Source organism: Cervus canadensis, chromosome 16 (assembly GCF_019320065.1).
Source record: "Cervus canadensis isolate Bull #8, Minnesota chromosome 16, ASM1932006v1, whole genome shotgun sequence".
NCBI lineage: Eukaryota > Metazoa > Chordata > Mammalia > Artiodactyla > Cervidae > Cervus > Cervus canadensis.
The window spans coordinates 1237667-1259216 of record NC_057401.1 but is presented as its reverse complement, the minus strand read 5'-3'; the positions used below and the strand labels follow the sequence as shown (position 1 = coordinate 1259216).

Sequence of the window (21550 nt, the reverse complement as noted above, 5' to 3'; positions counted from 1 at the left end):
ACCCAGGTTCAGTCCCTGGGTCGAGAAGATCTCTTGGAGAAAGAAAGGGCAACCCACTCCAGTACTCTCGCCTGGAAAAGCCCATGGACGGAGGAGCGAGGTAGGCTACAGTCCATGGGGTCGCAAGGAGTCGGCCACGACTGAGCGACTTCACTTTCACTTTTTCACTTTCATACTGGAAGCTAGACACATTGATCCCCCCAAAATTCAGAATGCCACCTGTGTCTAAAGATAGTTTGGGGTAGCAGAACTGTGAGAGATTAATAACAATAGCCCAACAAATACAAAAAGAAAACAAAGAGCAAATATGAGAAAATTTACAAAGAAATAATACCCAGATGGGGAGAGCCAAGGTAAACCAGACAGCACAACTGAAATCCTCAGAAATAAAAGGCACAGTTCTCATCTATTAAGTCAGCACTTTCCTATTTGCCAACCATGTAAGCATGCTGCTGTGCCCTCACTTAACTCCAGGACGACTCTTAAGAGGCAACTTCTATCACCTCTATTTTACAAATGAGGGGACTAATACTTGAAAAATAAACATGCTTGTCCAAAGTCACACAGCTAACAAGTGAGACTAGGATTCAATCCCAAGTTCATCTGATGCCAAAGTTTAATCACTGATCTTTCTTATTTCTTTGGTACATCTCATCATCCTTAAAAGAGGCAGGAAACCTTACAGACTTCTATTAAGCATTACCACTTCAGGAGAGTTAGGCACAACAGATCAGGAATCTAAGGGTTGGCATAATACTGGAATCTAATTTCCACATGCTTTTCTGTTACCAGCCGTTCGACAAAAATGATGCCCAACAAACCTTAAAATTAAAAGGGCTTATATGCATGACTTGAGAAACTCCAAGGAAAGGAAATTCAAACTTCAGTCTATAAATAAGCCTTTGTGGGAGAACTGAAGAATGGTGAAAGAGCTAGTTTTAGTTGAGGTAGACATTTCAGGGCTACCCTCAGAAAGAAACCAGGCCAACAGTACGACAGAAAAATTTTTTAATACTTGATTTTTCCCATTACAAAGAAAGAGCTAATGGCAAGGCTACTGAGTAAGAATTAAAAACTCAAGGCTACTGAGTAAGAATTAAAAACTCAATCAATCCATGAATGTTACATATACCACTAAAATCTACACAGAATTAAATGTTTTTAAATAAAATATAAAAGGGATCTCTCATTCAATTAAAAAATTTTTTTCTAAGGTCATGTAGTTCTACAAATAATCATGTAAGTGTATTACTTGTACAAGTCATACTGATACAAAATAAGGTTTAATAAATCTTACACTAATTCTTACCTTCATTCTTTGCATCCATTCTCTATTAAATGCATTTTGCTTCTTTAGTGACTGATACTTGACTTTCATGCTGATAAGCTGACGTTCCATTGCTGCCCTTCGATCCTCCACCTAGAAAATAATAACATGTTTAATTATGCTTTTATTAAGCATATACCAATTTAAATTATGCCAATTTAATCAATGGAATATTTATATGTACCTCTGCAAACAAAGAGCTGCCTTTACTGTTAGGGTCCAAGGCTTGCTGGAGGGCCTGGTCTAGCTGCACCTGAAGGTCTTGTTTCTCTACACGAGCTTTCTAAATTCAAAAGAGAAAACAATTCAGCTTCTTGAGATAAGATTAGCAAGAAAACAACTTATATAAATTGGAAAACAACTTATATAAATTGGTATTACTATAATCACAATACCTCTAAGGCATTATAGTAAGAAACCGCTTCTTTCTCTCGCTCTTCTTTTTCTCCTTTAAGCCGGTCTACCTGGCGCATTAAATTAGCATTAAGAAGTTCGAGTTGTTCTTGTCTGTACTGCAGTTCATTCACTTCTTCTTGGAGGGTGGTCTATTAAACAGGAATTGAAAAAGAAGAAACTCTTGAATAATCCTTCAGTTAGCAGCAGTCAGTTTATCTATCAGCAGAGGTTAACACTCAAAACTAAAACTAATAACTAGTCAAAGATTATTAAAGTGCATAATAAAGAAAATAGCAAAATTCTGTAAAGCAATTATCCTTCAATAAAAAATAAATTTTAAAAAACTCAAAAAAAATTTTTTAATTACTTTTTAAAAAAGTGATCAAATAAAAGACTCCAGAGACTGTTTCTTTTCTAAGAATTTAAAATTTTCATTTTTAAGTTAATTTTAGCTTACAATGAAAAAAATTATACTCATATATCAACTTCTACTGTATGGATAACAGCAAACTCTGGAAAGGGGTACCAGATCACTTTACCTGCCTCCTGAGAAACCGCCACGCAGGTCAAGAAGCAGCAATTAGAACCGGACGTGGAACAGTAGATGGGTTTAAAATCTCAAAGTTAGTAAGTCAAGGCTGTATATTGTCACACTGCTTATTTAACTTATATGCAGAGTATACCATTTGAAATGCCAGGCTGAATGAATCACAAGCTGGAATCAAGACTGCCAGGAAAAATATCAACAACCTCAGATATGCAGATGATACCACCCTAATGGCAGAAAGTGAAGAGGAACTGAAGAGCCCCCTGATGAAGGTGAAAAAGGAGAGTGAAAAAGTTGGCTTAAAACTCAACATTCAAAAAAACGAAGATCATGGCATCTGGTCCCATCACTTCATGGCAAATAGATGGGGAAAAAGTGGCAGATTTTATTTTCTTGGGCAGGAAAATCACTGCAGACAGTGATTGCAGCCATGAAATTAAAAAGATGCTTGTCCCTTGGAAGGAAAGCTATGACAAACCAAGACAGCATATTAAAAAGCAGAGACATTACTTTGCCAACAGAGGTCCGTATAATCGAAGCTGTGGTTTTTCCAGTAGTCATGTACAGATATGAGAGTTGGACCATAAAGAAGGCTGACTGCCGAAAAATTGATTCATTTGAACTGTGGTATTGGAGAAGACTCTTGAGAGTCCCTTGGACTTCAAGGAAATCAAACCAGTCAATCCTAAAGGAAATCATTGGAAGAACTGAAGCTGAAGCTCCAATACTTTGCATACCTGACACAAAGAGCCGACTCACTGGAAAAGACCTTGAAGCTGGGAAAGACTGAGGGCAGGAGGAGAAGGGGGTGACAGAGAATGAGATGGTTGGGGGACATTACTGACTCAATGGACATGAGTTTGAGAAAGCTTTGGGAGATAGTGAAGGACAGGTGTTAGGGAAATTAAATGGTCTTGTCTAGGCTTCAGAGACAAAGCAGAGCAGGCCTCTGACCTTGCTTCTAGCCTGCCTGGACACTAGCCTGCTATGAGTGCAAGGAGTGCAGCACCACAGATAAGATGGGGAAGAATTTTGAGACCTTGGAGGGACCCTGGCCAACCAAGCCCCGGCATAACAACATTCCAAGTTTTACAAGACAAAACAAACAGCACTAACATGAAACCAGGCTTGCAATTTGGTCACAGACTGATGATTATACCAGTTTTCATCCTGGGATTATAAGCGGGAACCCTGAACTGCAATTTTTTGAAGTCTAACCCAAGGAGCGGACATCCTGCCTGGGACCTTGGGACAATTGGGGCTCCAGATGTGCTCTGACACGGGACTTCCCAGCACCGTTTGAGTCTGGACGTTGGTAAAAACCCAATTTGGTGACATGTCCTTTGTTCTATTTCTCTTTTCTTTTAATGTTAGTATATTGAAAGTAAGCTAGATAATTCTCTAATAAACATTTGTATTATTTATATAGAACAAGTGGCTTAATTTGTTAACAAATCCTTTGAACCTGAGACGAAAGTGAAAACTTGCGGCAAAACAATAGGGTGCTGCAGTCCATGGGGTCGCAGCAGTCAGACTGGACTGAGCAGCTGAACAACAAATCAACTTCTGCTGGACCAACTTTTATATTGGGCTTTTATGACACAAACTAGAATCAGAATAAATGTGTAAATTCTTCCAGAGGTTCCATTAATCTGAAAGTATTAATAATACTGCCTTACATAATCATCTAACCTAAAGCTTTACTGTATTTGAAGGAATCCATTTAAAAACTTATTTTTTAATTAGATCAAAGTTAGGCGAAAAAATATCTCAGTCTTAAAAATAGCTCATAAGGATTATTACAAAAACATGAAAAATATACAGTCAGAAAAAGGAGAAAAGTCCATAATACACATGCCATAAAAATTACCTTCACATTTTCCATTTCAGTCAGCTCAATTTGAAGAGTCAGCATCTCTGAAGACATACTTTCATGTACACGTTCAGACATTATTTGCATTTCCTTTGATTTACTAGAAAGGAGTTCCTGCTGATGATCCACTTTGTGCTTCAGCTGCTTTTCACTTAGCCGAGCTTCATCTAACTCAGCTTTCAGTGTTTCTAACTAAAAAAAAGAAAAAAAAAGAAAATTCACAATCTTACATAGTAAAAGGTAGTAAAGGTCATCAGAACATACAATTGTAGTACAAACTGTTCTGGTACCTGCAGGACAACTATTTTGGAAGGCAATCAAGCTGAACAAAATTATTTAACCCCTTTTCCAAAAATGTCACATTGCTTCAGTCTTGGAAAACTAATACAGGCATACCTTGTCTTACTGCGTTTTGCTTAATTGTACCTCTCAGACACTACATTTTTTTCACACAAGGAAAGTCTGTGGCAATCCTGAGCAAAGCAAGTCTACCAAGCAAGTTTTTTCAATAGCATTTGCTCACTTCTTGTTTCTGTGCCATATTTTGGTAATTCTCACAATCTTTCAAATTTTTTCATTATTTTATTTGTTATAATGATCTGTGATCAGTGATCTTTGATGTCACTGTTGTAAATGCTTTGGGGCATCACAAACCACACTCCTTTAAGAGGGTGAATTGAATTGACAAATTGACTGCTCCCCTGAATGGTCTTTCTTCTCTCTCTTCCTCTCCTGCTGCTGCTAAGTTGCTTCAGTCGTGTCCGACTCTGTGCGACCCTAGACGGCAGCTCACTAGGCTCCTCTGTCCCTGGGATTCTCCAGGCAAGAATACGGGAGTGGATTTGCCATTTCCTTCTCCAATGCATGAAAGTGAAAGGTGAAAGTGAAGTCGCTCAGTCGTGCCCGACTCTTAATGACCCCATGGACTGCAGCCTACCAGGCTCTTCTGTCCATGGGATTTTCCAGGCAAGAGTACTGGAGTGGGGTGCCATTGCCTTCTCTGCTTCCTCTCCTAGGGTCTTCCTATTCCAAGACACAACAATATGAAATTAGGCCAATTACTAACCCTATAATGGCCTCTGAGTGTTCTCACCTCTCACTTTAAATCAAAAACTAGAAATGATTATGCTTAGTGATGAAAGGCTTATTTAGAGCAGACAGGCTGAAAACTAGGCCTCTTGCGTCAGCTAACCAAGTTGTGAATTGAGAGGAAATGTTCTTCAAGGAAGTTAGAATTGCTACTCGAGTGGACATACAAATGATAAGGAAGCTGAAGAGTTTAGTGCTGATATGGAGACAATTTTAGAGGTCCAGACAGCAGATCAAACCAGAAACAACATTCCCTTAAGCCAAAGTCTAATACAGACTGTCTTCAATTTTATGATGGTTGAGAGGCAGGTGGAAGCTGCAGAAGAAAATTTTGAGGCTAACAGAGGTTGGTTCATGAAGTTTAAGAAAAGAAGTTGAAGCCAATGCTCATTAAGCATTCTGAAAATCCTAGGGCCTTAAAAATTGCATTTAATCTACTCTGCTTGTGCTCTATAAATGGGACAACACCTGGCTGACAGCACATCTGTTTACAACATGGTTTACTGAATATTTGAAGTCTACTATTGAGACCTACTGCTCAGAAAAAAGAGTCCTTTCAAAATATTACTGCTCACTGAAAATGCACCTGGTCACCAAAGTGAGATGTAGAAGATTTAGGTTGTTTTCGTGCCTGGTAACACAAGATCCACTCTGCAGCCTATAGGATCAAGGAGTAATTTTTGACTATTAATTCTTACTACTTAACTGCTGCAATTTCATGATTAAATGTTAATAGATGAGGAGTTGCTTCTTATGGATGAGCAAAGAGAGTGGTTCTGAGATGGAATCTGCCCTTGGTGAAGATGCTGTGAAGACTGCTGAAATGACAACAAAGGATTTAGAATAGGACATAAACTTAGTTGACAAAGTAGTGACAGAGTTTGAGACTGGGCTTTCCAGGTGGCACTAGTGGTAAAGAATCCACCTGAAAATGCAGGAGAGGTAAGAGATGTGGGTGGGTTTGATCCCTGAATTGGGAAGGTCCCCTGGAGGAGGAAATGGCAACCAACTCCAGTATTCTTGCCTGGGAAATCCCATGGACAGAGGAGCCTTGCAGGCTATAGTCCATGGGGTCTGAGGCATAAAGGTTGGACACTACTGAGCATCTGAGCAGCAGCAGCAGAGTTTGAGACAATTGGGTCCAATTTTGAAATAAGTTCTACTGTGGATAAAATGCTATCAAACTGCTTTGGTGCTACAGAGAAACTGCTCATAAAAGGAAGAGTCAATTGATATTGTTGACTTATTTTAAGAAATTGCCATAGCCAACCCAACCTTCAGCAACCACTGCCCCGATCAGTCAGCAGCCATCAACACAGATGAAAAAAAAAAAAAGATGACTTTTTTTTTGAAGTCTCAGATCATGGTCAGTTATTTTCAAGCAATAAAATATTTTAAAATTAAGGTATATACACTGCTGTTTTTAGACCCAAAGCTATTGCACACTTTTAAAGAATACTTTGGAAACTAAAAAATTCATGTGACTCACTCTACTGCAGTGGTCTGGAACTTTCCCTGCGGTATCTCAGAGGTATGCCTATATGCGTCACATCCTCCTTACAGCAGGAGGATGAAGCTTTAGGGACAAGGTTTAACCTGTCTCACATTCCTCAAATGTAAGACTATAAGTGATTCTACCTGCGTTATTGTGCGGCTCTCAACCAAGAATGGGTGGGTAAAACATTCGGCACCACATCTAACATTCACTAAATGGTTTGTTAATAAAAGTCTTTTACTTGATGTCCAGGGTTACCATTATCATCTATATTGAATTATATTGAATAGGGTCTCAACATTCCTAGACTATATCCTGATTATTTGTTTACTATTTAAAAAATAAAAGACACTTCTATTTTCTCTTCCCCTTTCAATTTTATCATGTGAAATAAAAATTTCAGCTGATTGATGTATGTTGATATGTGTATGTCCTTCTCAAAAACATCACTGAATGACCCAAACTTACTGTATGATGAGATGACTGGGGTTTCCTATTTGGCCAAAGCTAAGCATCTTTTAATAGGCAGTGACATGCCTTGTTTTATAAGCACACAAATAATCCTTACACGTAATCAGAGTAGGTCTGGACTCCTGGCCATGTTGCTGCCGTGTGAAAAATGAATGGCATGACAGCAATAAAGCAAACAGGCTACCTGGACAGTAGTGGAGAGATGATGGTGAGCTGGACTACAGAGTAGCGGAGACAGATATTTTGTAGCGTAAGTTCTTAAGAACTTGTTGATGTGAGAAATGTGAGAAATAAGTGAAAGAAAGATGGCAAGTAAAACTCCAAATTATTGGTACAAGTAATCTGAGAACATAAGTAAGACTGAAAATATTTTTTGAATGATTTAGTCTTTAGCAAAAAGCCATCTCTATAACTGGCCTCACTTTAGACTCAATATTTTGTACATTACTCTTTTTTGTTTAGGTACTGAAAGTTATTGCTAAACTGAAAATATCCATGAAGAAGAAAAAAAGCATCCATATCAGTTATTGGTGTCTCAACCTGTGTAGCTTCAGACAAGCTGGATTATTATTTGTTAGAGTGGTAAGCAAGATGATTCTATGCATTGCATGAAAGCATATTTTGATAGTTATATTTTCCTGCATATTAGGAAAAAAAAATAACCAGCTCAAACATATTTCATTGATACTGTTACTTAAAATTAGAGAACATTTAAGAGAGAGTCAATTTAATGAGAATTAATTAACAGCACAGGTGGTACAGATATATAAAAATCTTAAAATATGCTACATGAAACACAATGAAGCAGGCTTTGAAATAAGAGAACTAAATTTTGACTGATAGTCTCTAGTTCTATAATCTTGTCCAACTTTACTCAATCTGTTTAAACATTGGTTTTCTCATGTTATATGGAGATAATAATGGTGCCTCCCTTAAGGAGTTGTGTATGAACTGGATCATATGTATTAGTTTATCTTCAATAAACAAACTGTAAAATATACATTTTATAGTTGTAAAATATACAACTCTAATGCACATTAATTTACCAAAAACTATTGGTTTCTTTGCGGAATTATAAAGTGTACCACAAGTTGCAGTGAAGGCTAGGAAACTAGTCTTTCTGAAAAGGGACCGGTATCCTAAGCACTCTAAAGGAGGCCATGCTGATCAGAGCTAAAACTCCTTAACAAATACGCAGTTACTAAAATTAAATAATTCAATTTAACTACTAAAATGTTATTTAAACAAACTGCTAAGGTAAACTACTGTTTCTCAGTGTTTCCACTCCTCACATTAAGATGATGGAACCCCTCATCTCAGCTATTTTGCATAGACGGTAGTAAGAAAATCTTTCATCACCTAAAGTTTACAAATGGTTTCATGAGCATGAAATACTTCTGTTCCAAAATACACAGATACACAAACCTTTTTTTTTAGTTCATTCACTTCCTGCCCGTGGCTTCTGCTCAGTGTTTCTTCTAATTTCTCCAGATGCATTTTCTGTTGTTGTTTAATAGCTTCACATTCAGAGCTCAAACTTTCTAACATTCGACTCTTGAGCTCAACTTCTCTCTGAAGAGTGTATTTTTCTTGTTCGTAGCTCTGAAAACAGATTCAATTATAATTCAGTTACATAAAAATAAAGCCATCACACATAAGCAGGTTTCATCTTTGAATCATTCCTATTTCACACATTTGTTGCTTTCTAAGTAACAACCACATGTTAAATCTGGAATAACTATAGCTAGTATTAATGTAAAAAAAAACCCTGAGAGGTGATTTGAGACTAAATTAAAGTTCATGCTGGGGATACAGTAATTGCTTCTATGTCCTGCCAAAGAAGTAAAAAGTGATCTATGGCTGTCAAGTCAAGTAGTCGCTGCTAGGAAGAAAAAAAAAAATTAATAGCACTTAAGTTTTCCTAGTAAGAATTATTTGGTTTCATAACAATATTCTCTACTTGTAGCTCTAAGTAAAATGAAGAAAATGTCATTAGTTCAAACCTCTTCAACAAGCTTTAAAAAAATAAGATAAAAGTAGATTTAAAAGGAAAAAAATAACAATAAGGGTGGTCACTATTTTTAACTGCTATGTTTAAATTTGGAGATCACAGTTTAAATACATTACTGAGCATTTTCTAAGTAAAACTGATTTATTCATTCTTTTAATAAAAGCATGTCAGATATTAGGGATGCAGCCGTGAACAAGAGAGACAAAATTCCCCTCTCTCATGTCATGTCTCTCATGAGGGTGGGGACAAATAACTCAGACGGAGGCAACAGCTCCTGCGGAGCCCATAAGGCAGGACTAATATAGTTAAGAACAGGGGACAGTAATTCATAAGATAAGGTCAAAGGTTGAAAGAGGTTGGGTTACATGGAGGTCTACAAATCCAGGTAGAGAATTCAGTTTCTGTTGTAAATAAAATGGGAAGCTGCTCTGTGCTTTCAGCAGAACCGTGACATGATTTTTTATGTGCTCCTCAATGACCACCTGGCTGATGTGTGAAGAGTGAACTGTGTGAATGGCAATCTGGAAGACAGGCAACCTAGTCAGGAGGCTATGATAACAGTCCAGGGGAGAGATGATGGTGGTCTGACCTAGAGCACCAGATGTTCTGTAGGTCAAGTTTTTAGAGATTACTAGTGGATTAAATATGAGAAATATGGGACAGAAAGATATTGAGTAAAACTCCTAGATTTGTGGCTCAAGTAACTGGATAAATGTTTTTATAGTTACCAAGTAAGGTAAAGAATTCTGCAAGAGCATGTTTGCTTAGTGGGTAAGGAATCAACTATTCTGTTTATGTTAAGTCTGAGATGACCATGGGTGGGCAGCTGAATACAAAAGTCTAGACTTTAGGACAGAACTAAAGACTTGGTGTAGCATCAAGACAAACCAAAGTCTAAAATTCAATATGGAGTAAAGAAAGAGAACATATTTTTCAAACTCAGAACACAGAGTCAGAAAAAAAAAAAAAAATTAGAGATTTATTTAGTTCATTTCCCTGCAGATGGGTGGGAATTAGATCTAAAATTTTCAGAAAAGAAAAATATTACATTAATAATATTAATGACTACTGGACAACAGCAATCTTCAGTGGCTAAGCACAAACTGGTGAGCAGAGGAGTCCAGCGTCCTACCTCAGCCAGGGCCGTCATTTCATTACGGCATTTATCCAGTTGATTCTGCAGTTCATTCTGGCTCTCCACTAGCTGTAAACCATACTGTGCTGCTTTCAGCCGCTCTTGTTCAGTCTCTTTGAGTTTGCGTTGAAGATCTGCTATTACATCTGCCTCCATGATTTTCTTCCTGTCTACTGTAAATAGAAGAAATAAAAGTATCTAAACTTAAACAAAAAACTTCATGTCACTAATAAAAGACACCAGTGTGTTGTGTATAAATGTATACATTCAATATGACTGCCACATGAAAACACAGTATTGAAGATTTTCTCTTTGACTTTTAAATGGTCAAATTTGCCTTCTTGTTATGAGTAAGGTCTGCCTATTTTGTTACCCAATTTGAGAACAAATCAAATAGAGGAAAAAAAAAAAAAAGATGAATACAATTTAATTTTGCTTCTAAGGAATGCAGTATTAGGAAACTATTCAATTATTGTGTTGCTAAGATTTCTTAAATGCTAAGGTAGGATGATCTCATAATTGTATCACTATACAGGTAACCAAGTTAAGAGAACAGTAAAAGAAATCAAGAAATTTCATAGTAGCATAACTTCTACTTAAATATAAAAAGGTACCTTTGAATAAGATTGATAAGGTAAGGACTAGCATGTCCACAAGTTTTCACAACAGTGTTAACTTCCTGAACACATTAAATTTGCCACATTAAATGTACTTTATAAAAACAGACTCACTAGCATTTTGCTAGTTATTCATAAGAACACATGCAAAACAGACACCATGTTTACAATAATTAAAGAACAACCTCATTCTAGATTTTCAAGCAAAGACTTAAACATTTAATATAGAGCGCAACCTCACTCATCATTCTTCCCTAACTGGTTCCAGGCTCCTAGGCTAGACTTAACTCAGCTTTGAATTCAAAGAGCAACAAGTCATTTTTAAGGTATTCTCCCATGTCTGCAGTCGATGGAGTCATTCATTCGACAAACGTTTCTTGAATGCCTATGCGCCAAGCTCCATCCCGGGCACTTTAGATACCTCAAGCAGCGGTCAAACGGACCCCGAAAAGGCTCTTCGTTCATAAAACTTACCCTCCAGTAGGAGAAGACAAGCAATAATAATATAATAACTAAATGCTCTAGAAAGTAAAAATGGAAAAAAAATAAAACAGGATAAGTGAGCTTGGAAGAAGTGGCTGTATTCTAACTAGGAAGAAATTAAAAATGTGTTGAATGGGGAGCCCCTCAGGTGACTTCTGAACAAAGCCTTGCAGCGAACCATAGAATTAGCCATTAATTAGCCATTAGGGAAAGCATGACTGAAGCGACTTAGCAGCAGGGAAAGCATGTTCCGGGTAGAGGGGCAGCAGTACAGTGGAAGAAGTCCAAAGAATGAACAAGATAGAATATAGGCCAGAGGATATAACAGAGGAGAATATGGAGATCAGGCCATTGTAAACAAAAACTTTGGCTTCTACTCTGGGTGAAATGGGAAGTCACTGCAAAGTCTGGAGTAAAGAAAGGCTACGTTTAAAAGGATCATTTTGGCTGATATGCTGAATAGTTGGGAGGGAAGCAAGCTGAAAGCAGAAAGATCAGGTGGGATGACCACTCATACCAGAGTGGCTGCCACAGAAGGTGATGAGATTTAACATATATTCTGAAGGCAGAGCCAACATGATTTTCTGACAAATGGAATGTGGGATGTGTGAAAGAGAATTTTAAAAGGCCTCCAAAGCTTCTGGCTGAGCAACTAGTAGAATAGATTTGCCAATAACTGACACATCAAAAACTGTGGGTAGAGATGTTCTGGAAAGAAAATGAGAGGTTTAAGTTTTAAAACATGACATATGTCAAGTAAGTAACAGCTCTAAGAGTAAGAGAAGGGTATAAGCTGGAGGTATAAATTTGGGAGTTATTAGCATAAATTTTTGAGTTCTGTGTTCATCAAAGTACGAGCATAATTAAAGAAAAAAGGACAAAGGATGGAGCCCTGTTACGAGGTGGGAAAGAAGACAGCAAAGGATACTCAAGCACGATCAGTGAGCTAGGCGGAAAAGGAAGAGCATGTGCTGTCTTAGAACTCAATAAACAAACATGTATTAAGGAGGTAGATGATAAACTGCACCAAATGCTAAATGAAATAAGGTGAACACTGAGAACCGGCCACTGGATTTAAATTCACGGAGGTCAACTAGAAGATGACCCCAAGAATAGTTTTGATGGGGAGACTGGGGCAAAAGCCTGACTGGAATTAATTGGAGAGAATGGTAGAACAGTAGATAGCAAGCACAGTTTTGATGCAAAGAGCAGATAAACGGGGCAGTAGCTGGAGATGCAGTAGGGTCTCTTTTTTTTAGGATGAAAAACTCTTTAAGAAAAAACAACAGCAAGCTTGTATGACAAAGGAGAGATCAAGCAAAGAAAAACTAATGATATAGAAGACATGGAGTAATGAATGTGCAGGGTCTGATTTCTGGACAGGTACATGAATGTTTCATCTGAATTAAAGGAAAGGCTGGTGCACTGGGAAGACCCAGAGGGATGGGATGGAGAGGGAGGCGGGAGGGGGGATCGGGATGGGGAACACATGTAAATCCATGTCTGATTCATGTCAATGTATGGCAAAAGCCACTACAATATTCTAAAGTAATTAGCCTCCAACTAATAAAAATAAATGGAAAAAAAAATGTATTTAAAAAACTGGGAAACAAAATAAAGGAAAGTAAAGTATATGGGTACAGACACTGATAAGTAGGTAGATAACAGTGTTCAGCGTCTGCATGAGCCCCTTCTGATTCAGTTTATCAGTAAATTAGGAAGGAAGGTCTTGAGAATGAAGATGGAGGAGGAAATATAGTGTTTTAGAAGAGGGGGGTAAAAAAAAAAAAAAAAAGAATCCTATGTTATCCAGGACTGGCTATCACTGCTCTAAAATGCAAGACCTCTCTAAAGCCTGTGCATGATGGAGCCAGCCATTAATTGTTGAGCTGTTAATAATAATTTGTATTTGCTAAGGATTTACCATTTGCCAGGCAGAAGTGCTTCAAATGCACTATTACATTTAATTCTCTTAATGGACCTGAGCTAAGTACTACTGTCATCAATATTTACCAGAGAAAATATGGGACTAGCCTCAAGATATCCCAGTTATTAAAGTCCAAGGCAGTCACAAAATTAGCTCTCATTCATTTTAAAGATTTGCTGGAATTCCTCTTATGTGTCAGGTACTGTGCTGTTGCTGAGGACACAATGTGACCCTCAAACCAGACAATATGCCTGCCTTCTTGAATCTTACAGTCTATTACTGGAAAGATGTTGAATAACTGGTAATGTAAAGTTACAAGTGTGGTAAGTGCAAGAGGGAGAGGTGTATGGTGCTATCTGAGCCTATAACTAAGGGCAGCAGTCTTAATCTGGGTGGTGGCGTGTGGCCAGGGTCAGAGGAAATAAGGACAAGAAAGATTTCCCTGAGGAAGTGACTTTTCAACAGGTGTAATGAAAGTCTAAGAGTAACCTATCAATCTGCAGAGAAAGGTAGCCAGGGTTGAATAAAAACTATAGCTAATATGTACCAGATATCGCACTTAATGCTTTGCAAACATTATTACCGCAAACTCTGGAAAATTCTTAAAGAGATGGGAATACCAGACCACCTGACCTGCCTCTTGAGAAATCTGTACACAGGTCAGGAAGCAACAGTTAGAACTGGACATGGAACAACAGACTGGTTCCAAATAGGGAAAGGGGTATGTCAAGGCTGTACATTATCACCCTGCTTATTTAACTTATATGCAGAGTACATCATGAGAAATGCTGGGCTGGAGAAAGCACAAGCTGGAATCAAGATTGCTGGGAGAAATATCAATAACCTCAGATATGCAGATGACACCACCCTATGGTGGAAAGTGAAGAAGAACTAAAGAGCCTCTTGATGAAAAGGAAAGAGGAGAATGAAAACACTGGCTTAAAACTCAACATTCAGAAAATTAAGATCATGGCATCTGGTCCCATCACTTCCTGGGAAATAGATGGGGAGACAGTGACAGACTTCATTTTTTTTGAGCTCCAAAATCACTGCAGATGGTGACTGCAGCCATGAAATTAAAAGATGATTGCTCATTGGAAGAAAAGTTATGACCAACCTAGACAGCATATTAAAAAGCAGAGACATTGCTTTGCCAACAAAGGTCCATCTAGTCAAAGCTATGGTTTTCCAGTGGTCATGTATGGATGTGAGAGTTGGACTATAAAGAAAGTTGAGCACCAAAGAATTGATGCATTTCAACTGTGGTGTTGGAGACGACCCTTCAGAGTCCCTTGGATAGCAAGAAGATCCAACCAGTCCATCCTAAAGGAAATCAGTCCTGAATATTCACTGGAAGGACTGTTGCTGAGTCTGAAACTCCAATAGTTTGGCCATCTGATTCGAAGAACTGACTCATCTGAAAAGACCCTAATGCTGGGAAAGATTGAAGGCGGGAGGAGAAGATGACAGAGGATGAGAAGGTTGGATGGCATCATCGACTCGATGGACATGAGTTTGAGTAAACTCTGGGAGCTGGCAATGGACAGGGAGGCCTGGCGTGCTGCGGTCCATGGGTTGCAGAGTCGGACATGACTGAGCGACTGAACTGAAATGAAACGTTATTTTATTGAATCCTCTCAACAACCCTATGAGATAAAAAGGGTCACCCCTCCCCCCAAACCATGGACTGCAGCATGCCAGCCTGCAGTCAGTACATGGGGTCTCAAAGAGTCAGACACTACTTGGCAACTGAACAACAACCCCCCGCTTCTACATAGGTGCAAACTGAAAGGTTAGGTAACTTGCCCAGGGTTATCAGGTGATAACCTGATAACAGGTGATAACACTGATAACCCAGTGGCTAAGTGAGATGGGAACAGGATTTGGTTCCATAGCCTGGTGCTCCTAACCACTTTTCTGTTCTGCTTCTCAGAACAGAAAAAAGCATGTAGCAGACAGGGAGCTCAGGGGATCAGACTGCTTGAATTGTCACCCCACCTTCAGTACTAACTGGCAGCATCAACTTGGACAATTTCTCCAATGTCTTGTTTCAGTTCAGTTCAGTTCAGTCGCTCAGTCATGTCCGACTCTTTGCAACCCCATGAATCACAGCATGCCAGGCCTCCCCGTTCATCACCAACTCCTGGAGATTATTCCAACTCACATCCATCAAGTCGGTGATGCCATCCAGCCACCTCATCCTCTGTCGTCCCCTTCTCTTCCTGCCCCCAACCCCTCCCAGCATCAGGGTCTTTTCAAATGAGTTAGCTCTTCGCATCAGGTGGCCAAAGTATTGGAGTTTCAGCTTCAGCATCAGTCCTTCCAATGAACACCCAGGACTGATTTCCTTTAGGATGGACTGGTTGGATCTCCTTGCAGTCCAAGGGACTCTTGAGACAAGAGTCTTCTCCAACACCCACAGTTCAAAAGCATCAATTTATCGGGGCTCAGCTTTCTTCACAGTCCAACTCTCACATCCATACATGACCACTGGAAAAACCATAGCCTTGACTAGATGGACCTTTGTTGGCAAAGTAATGTCTCTGCTTTTTAATATGCTATCTAGGTTGGTCATAACTTTCCTTCCAAGAAGTAAGCGTCTTTTAATTTCATGGCTGCAATCACCATCTGCAGTGATTTTGGAGCTCAAAAAAATAAAGTCAGTCACTGTTTCCCCATCTATTTCCCATGAAGTGATGGGACCGGATGACTTGTTTGCTGCTGCTGCTAAGTCACTTCAGTCGTGTCCGACTCTGTGCGACCCCATAGACAGCAGCCCACCAGGCTCCCCCGTCCCTGGGATTTTCCAGGCAAGAACACTGGAGTGGGTTGCCATTTCCTTCTCCAATGCATGAATGTGAAAAGTGAAACTGAAGTCGCTCAGTCGTGTCAGACTCTTAGAGACCTCATGGACTGCAGCCTACCAGGCTCCTCCGTCCATGGGATTTTCCAGGCAAGAGTACTGGAGTGGGGTGCCATTGCCTTCTCCGAGATACATTGTTTAGTCATCCATAAAACAAGGTCAGTAACAATAGGGTTTTTGTTTAACATTAAACCAGCAATGGGTAAAAAGCAGCTAGAGCGGAGTCCTACACGAAACTTGTCTGAGCAGCGCTGTCCAGTAGAAATACAGTGCGAACAAGACATGTTGATTTTCAATTTTCTAGGTACCACATTTATTTTAAAAAGTAAATGCTGGTGAAATTCACTTTAACAATACGTTATTTAACGCAATATATCCAAAAGATTATCATTTCAACATGTAGTCGTCATATTATCAACGAGAGTGTAGTCTTTCAAATCCAGAGTGTGTTTTACACTTGTAGCCTTTCTCGAATCGGACTGCCACATGTGTCATACAGCCGGCCGTCATACAGCCAGCGCAGATCCACTGTTCGTTATCCCCCAGACCCAGGCAACGGACCCGACTTTCCGTATTTACGCACAATTCCCGGGAGAAGTCGAAGCGGCCCAGCGGAATATGAAGGCCGGCTCGGAACCTGGTCTGTAAGAGCTGAGTTCCGCCGAAGAAGCTGCTCCAGCTAAAAGCTTGGGCGGGGACCTAGGCCCCAGGTATTCCTAGGCCCTGCCCTCCTCTCCCCAGGAGCCCTTCTCTACGCCGCTGCCGCGCTTCCCCCTTCATACGCACCTCCCTCCGGGTCCCTGGCCCCTACCTCTCTCCTCACCCCTTCCCCTGCTGCTGCACCGCTCCGCGCTCAGATTCCCGACGTTAACTCCACGGCGGCAGCAAACAATCACCGGCCCATTCACTCGCCGAGCACTCGGGTAAGCGCCGGTGCTTTTTGAATGCAATTCCCGCGAGAACTCACGTCACGCGATACTTTCCGCCCTAGCAGCGAGTAAAGGGAAACGGCGGAAGGAACGCCCAAGACAGTGCCACGCCCCAGCCACGGCGGGTTTGGCGCAGGCTCAAACTAGGTCTGTGTTTCGTCAGCCTTACTCAGGGTTGGTTTTCTGGATGTTTTTGGGGGTTCTTGGTCTTCGTTTTCCCTAAAGACAGTGCTTTCTGGAGGGATAGCGTCGCTCGAAGGCGAGGCGGCGGGGGAATTCCCTCGTGTGCTGGCTTCACGGCGCGTTGGCCGGGGTGCATTTTGAAGGCTCTCCTCTGTGGTATCTATCTTAGGGTTCCAGAAATTTCAGTGAGTGTGACACTGCCTGAAAGCATTATAGACAGAATGACAGTCTCGTTTATAAGACAGAGTGCCAGTTAATTTTACACAGATCATCACATTTAAGCCCGCCAACAGCCTTATGAGGTGGGTGCGTGCTAAGTCGACTCAGTCGTGTAAGACTCTGCGACTCTATGAACTCTATGAACATCAGGCTCCTCTGTCCATGGGATACTCCAGGCAAGAATACTGGAGTGGGTTGCCGGTGCCCTCCTCCAGGGGATCTTCCCAACCCGGCAACGGAACCTGGTCTCTTCTGTCTCCTGCATTGGCAGCGGGTTCTTTCTCTCTAGCGCCACCTTGGAAGCCCTATGAGGTTCTACAGAGGAAAACAGAGTCCCAAGAAGAAAGATACCTTAAACAAGTGGTAGAACTAGAATTTGAATTAATACAGCCTGCTGTGGTGCTGGAGAAGACTCCTGAGAGTCCCTTGGGCAGCAAGGAGGTCAAACCAGTCAATCTTAAGGGAAATCAACCTTGAATACTCATTGGAAGGACAGTTACTGAAGCTGAAGCTCCAGTATTTCTTGGTCACCTGAGGTGAACAGCCGACTCATTGGACAAGTCCCTGATGCTAGGAAAGATAGAAGGCAGGAGGATGAGATGGCTGGATGGCATTACCGATGCAATGGGCCTGAACTTGGGCAAACTGCAGGAGGTGGTGAGCAATAGGCGGGCCTGGTGAGCTGCAGTCCTTGGGGTCGCAAACAGACATGACTGGGCGACTGAACAACAAGAAGTCTGCTAAAGTCCAAGCTCTTGCGTGTGTCTTTAAACAATTATTTTATATTTTGTAAACCTGATGCCTATTCATTACTCAAAATTTTAAGCAATCAGAAATAATAATAGCCAACATTTAGTGAGCACTTCTGAATCCATTAGCAACCATAGTACAGATCAAGTTTTGCTTTTGAGCCCATTTTTTTCTTGCTTACTTGAGGACTTGGCCATACGTGCTTTCTTCTTCATCATCAGTTTCTTCCCCCTCTGTTGGATCTTCCCTATCAACAAATAAACATGCTGTAATGACTTCCATCTGAAAAATAATACTAACCTTCCTTAACCTCATTGGGCTTCCCTGGTGCTTCAGTGGTAAATAATCTGTCTGCCAAGTAGGAGACCTGGGTTCAGTCCCTGGGTTGGGAGGATTCCCCTGGAGAATGAGATGACAATCCACTCCAGTATTCTTGCCTGAGAAAGCCCATGGACAGAGGAGCCTGGTGGGCTACAGTCCATGGGGTCGCAAAGAGTCAGACACAACTGAGCCACTAAAGAAGGAACAAGTCAACCTCAGTCAGCTTACCACCTCATTATTTGCTTCCCTTGATTAAAAAAAAAAAATTCTGGGAAAAAAGGCTATACTCATTATCTTAATTTTCTTATTTTTTATTCTTTCTTTTCCCCACTTTAGGTTTTGGTCTCACCGCTCCAGTGACATGGTTCTTCTCAACATCACCAGTGAGTACTGTCTTGCAAAATCCATTTTTCAGCCCTCACTTAACAATTGACAATTGATAGCTCTCCTTGAGTCTCCTTAGGTGTTGGGATATACCACACCCTCCCTGCTTTTCGTTTTTCAGTTTCCTTTGCAGGCTTCTATTTGTGACTGAGATAGGCCGCACTAAATTAAGGATTGATCTGGGTTCAGAGACTGACAACAGTGATGCCTTCATGTTGCTCACAGTACAGCCTAGCAGATGCATTTGGGGCCTGAATTAGCCAGATACTCCTTCATTTGACATCACCCCCAAGTTCTTGAATAAATGAAACCTGATTTTCGTTTTCATTTGACAAAGATTTTTCAACTCAGGACTCGGGAAGGTACCGTTCTAACTTAGTCCAATCATGACTGGCTGAAATTAGGTAGTCTATAATGTATCTGAACTTCATTTTTCTCCTTAGTTACATGGATACATAGGCCTATCTTTCATTCACGTCTCTTTCAAATTTAATATTTTAGAAATATTTTAAACTTTTATTTATTACTTTGTATTGGAATATCATTGCTTTACAGTGTTGTGTTAGTCTTTGCTGTATAAAAACATAAATTAGCTACATGTATACATATACTCCCTCATTCTTGAAACTCCCTCCCACACCCTCTGGGTCATCACTGAACACCAAGTTAAGCTTCCTGTGCTATACAGCAGCTATCTATTTTACACATGGTAGTGTATATATCTCAATTCTACTCTCCCAATTCATCCCTGTGTCCACATGTCCCTTAGTGACCACAATGTGTTAGGCAAAATGCAAGGAATTTAGAGATACGGCAATTGCCACTCGACTCTGGAAGATTCTCACAATGTAGTGGGGGATTAAATAAAAACAAATTTCAATAACCATCGGGCTATGTATGAATGTCATGTCAATGGTATATACCCTACAGTAAAGACATGTGAAGGGAGAGGTCAGTTTTGTTATGGTGTCCCTTTAATGTTTCACTGTGCAGGTGGCATTTGAGTAGGGCCTTGAAAAACGGCCAAGCTGAGTGAGGAGAAAAACAGTCTAGGGAGGTAGACAGCATTAGTAAAATCATCGACGCTACCTATATCAAAATTAAAGTCAGTTTTTGGGAGCTGTCTGGATAGGGTGCTGCCTATACCACCACTGGACACTAGATGTCACAAGTGAAATGAATTCTAGATTCTCCTGGCCTGGATAATTAAGATTCAGGGTTCCAGATGCAGATCTGCCTACCCAGGTGAGGTCCATGTACCATGTGCTAAATGCCAAGGGTCAGGAAAAAAAAAATGCTTTTGTCACTTTTTAGTTTAGGTAGTAAGAGATGGGATTTTTGCCTCCTCATGCAGAAAGTGTGAGGAGGCATGCATCAAGCATAGCAAGGGAATTTAGATGCTGGAAGTCAGTTCCTAATATTGCTATAATATTACTTCTTATAATACTACTAATATTTCTAATTGTATAATTCCTAACATTATAGCTATTCAAAACTGGGAAAGACTGCTGTAGTAAACTGGCCATCCTTCCTTAACTATGACTATTTAGTGGAAAAGAGACAGCTGGTTATCAAAAATGGTATAGAAGGGAGTTACATTGCACTGAAAGCTGTGTGTATTTTGACATGAACTTACTGAATGATCATGTTTGTTTTGGTACCCCAGGTGAATACTCTCTGCCCTCAAGGAACTTAGTGTTTAGTGGAAGGGGCATTTACCAAACAATAAACCAATATTCAGAGTACAACTTAAGATTTTCTTGTTCCTTCATATTATTAAGCTTTGGCCTAAGAACTGGGGGCCAAAGAAGAACAAGCCCACGACCCTAAGACACAGAGTTTTGCAAATAAGAACTGGATTAATATACAAAGTTCCATGACTCATAGGATGGACCAGAAGATGAAGTTTTGGAAGTTACACTTAAGGTTGTGGTCATTAACACATGGAGAATGACTTAAGTCAAGAAAGAGGTTTAGAGAGAGCAAAGAGAGCTGTGTGCAGGACTTTGGTCATTGTCCTAATCTATGGAACAGGAGGAGAATAAGGATCCAGCAAAAGAAACAGAAGAGCCATCCGAAAAGAGATCAGGAAATTGAATTGTCACAGATGTCTTATGATGATTTGATATCAAAGTGAATAATTGTATTGGGTGGTGGGTTTGACAGTTTAGTGTTAATACTGACCGTGGCAGCCTAGTCTGCAGTCTCTGTTGACTCTGCTTTGTATAGCACCAGCTTCAACTCTTCATGAGCCCTACTGCTACATTCCTTTCCCCACAAATAGGTGTAGTCCTCACTCAGAGCAAAGATGCCTCATCCCAATATTGTGGATATTTATTAGTTGAATTTTTAGCATCAGTTCCCTCTTCCTTGTCCTGCCCAAAGCATTCTGATTATAGTTTGGGTAAGTCATCTTTCTCTCTATTTTCAGCCATGTGGACTGTTTAAAATTGATCCTGTCCTTCAACTCTTGGGTCCCTCTGGGTATAATTGGTTCAGGGATATACATGTGACTAAATCCAAGTGGGTG

The 21550-nt window shown here is 40.2% G+C and overlaps 1 protein-coding gene across 5 annotated transcripts in view; it reads right to left on the bottom strand.

Annotated features, from left to right (window-relative positions):
* The window catches only part of SPDL1 (spindle apparatus coiled-coil protein 1), a 31171-nt gene extending 13985 nt beyond the window's left edge, over positions 1-17186 (bottom strand). For 2 of the 5 annotated variants that reach the window (XM_043489025.1, XM_043489022.1), the window contains exons 1-7: positions 17046-17186; positions 10342-10517; positions 8624-8800; positions 4141-4335; positions 1723-1872; positions 1512-1610; positions 1310-1420 (exon numbers count right to left, since the gene is read on the bottom strand). In XM_043489025.1, the coding sequence (XP_043344960.1) occupies positions 1310-1420; positions 1512-1610; positions 1723-1872; positions 4141-4335; positions 8624-8800; positions 10342-10500 (891 nt within the window). In that variant the 5' untranslated portion in view covers positions 10501-10517; positions 17046-17186. The remainder of the gene's footprint in view (positions 1-1309; positions 1421-1511; positions 1611-1722; positions 1873-4140; positions 4336-8623; positions 8801-10341; positions 10518-17045) is intronic. The other 3 variants (XM_043489027.1, XM_043489023.1, XM_043489024.1) reach the window with 2 other exon arrangements.
* Positions 17187-21550: the final 4364 nt, after the last annotated feature.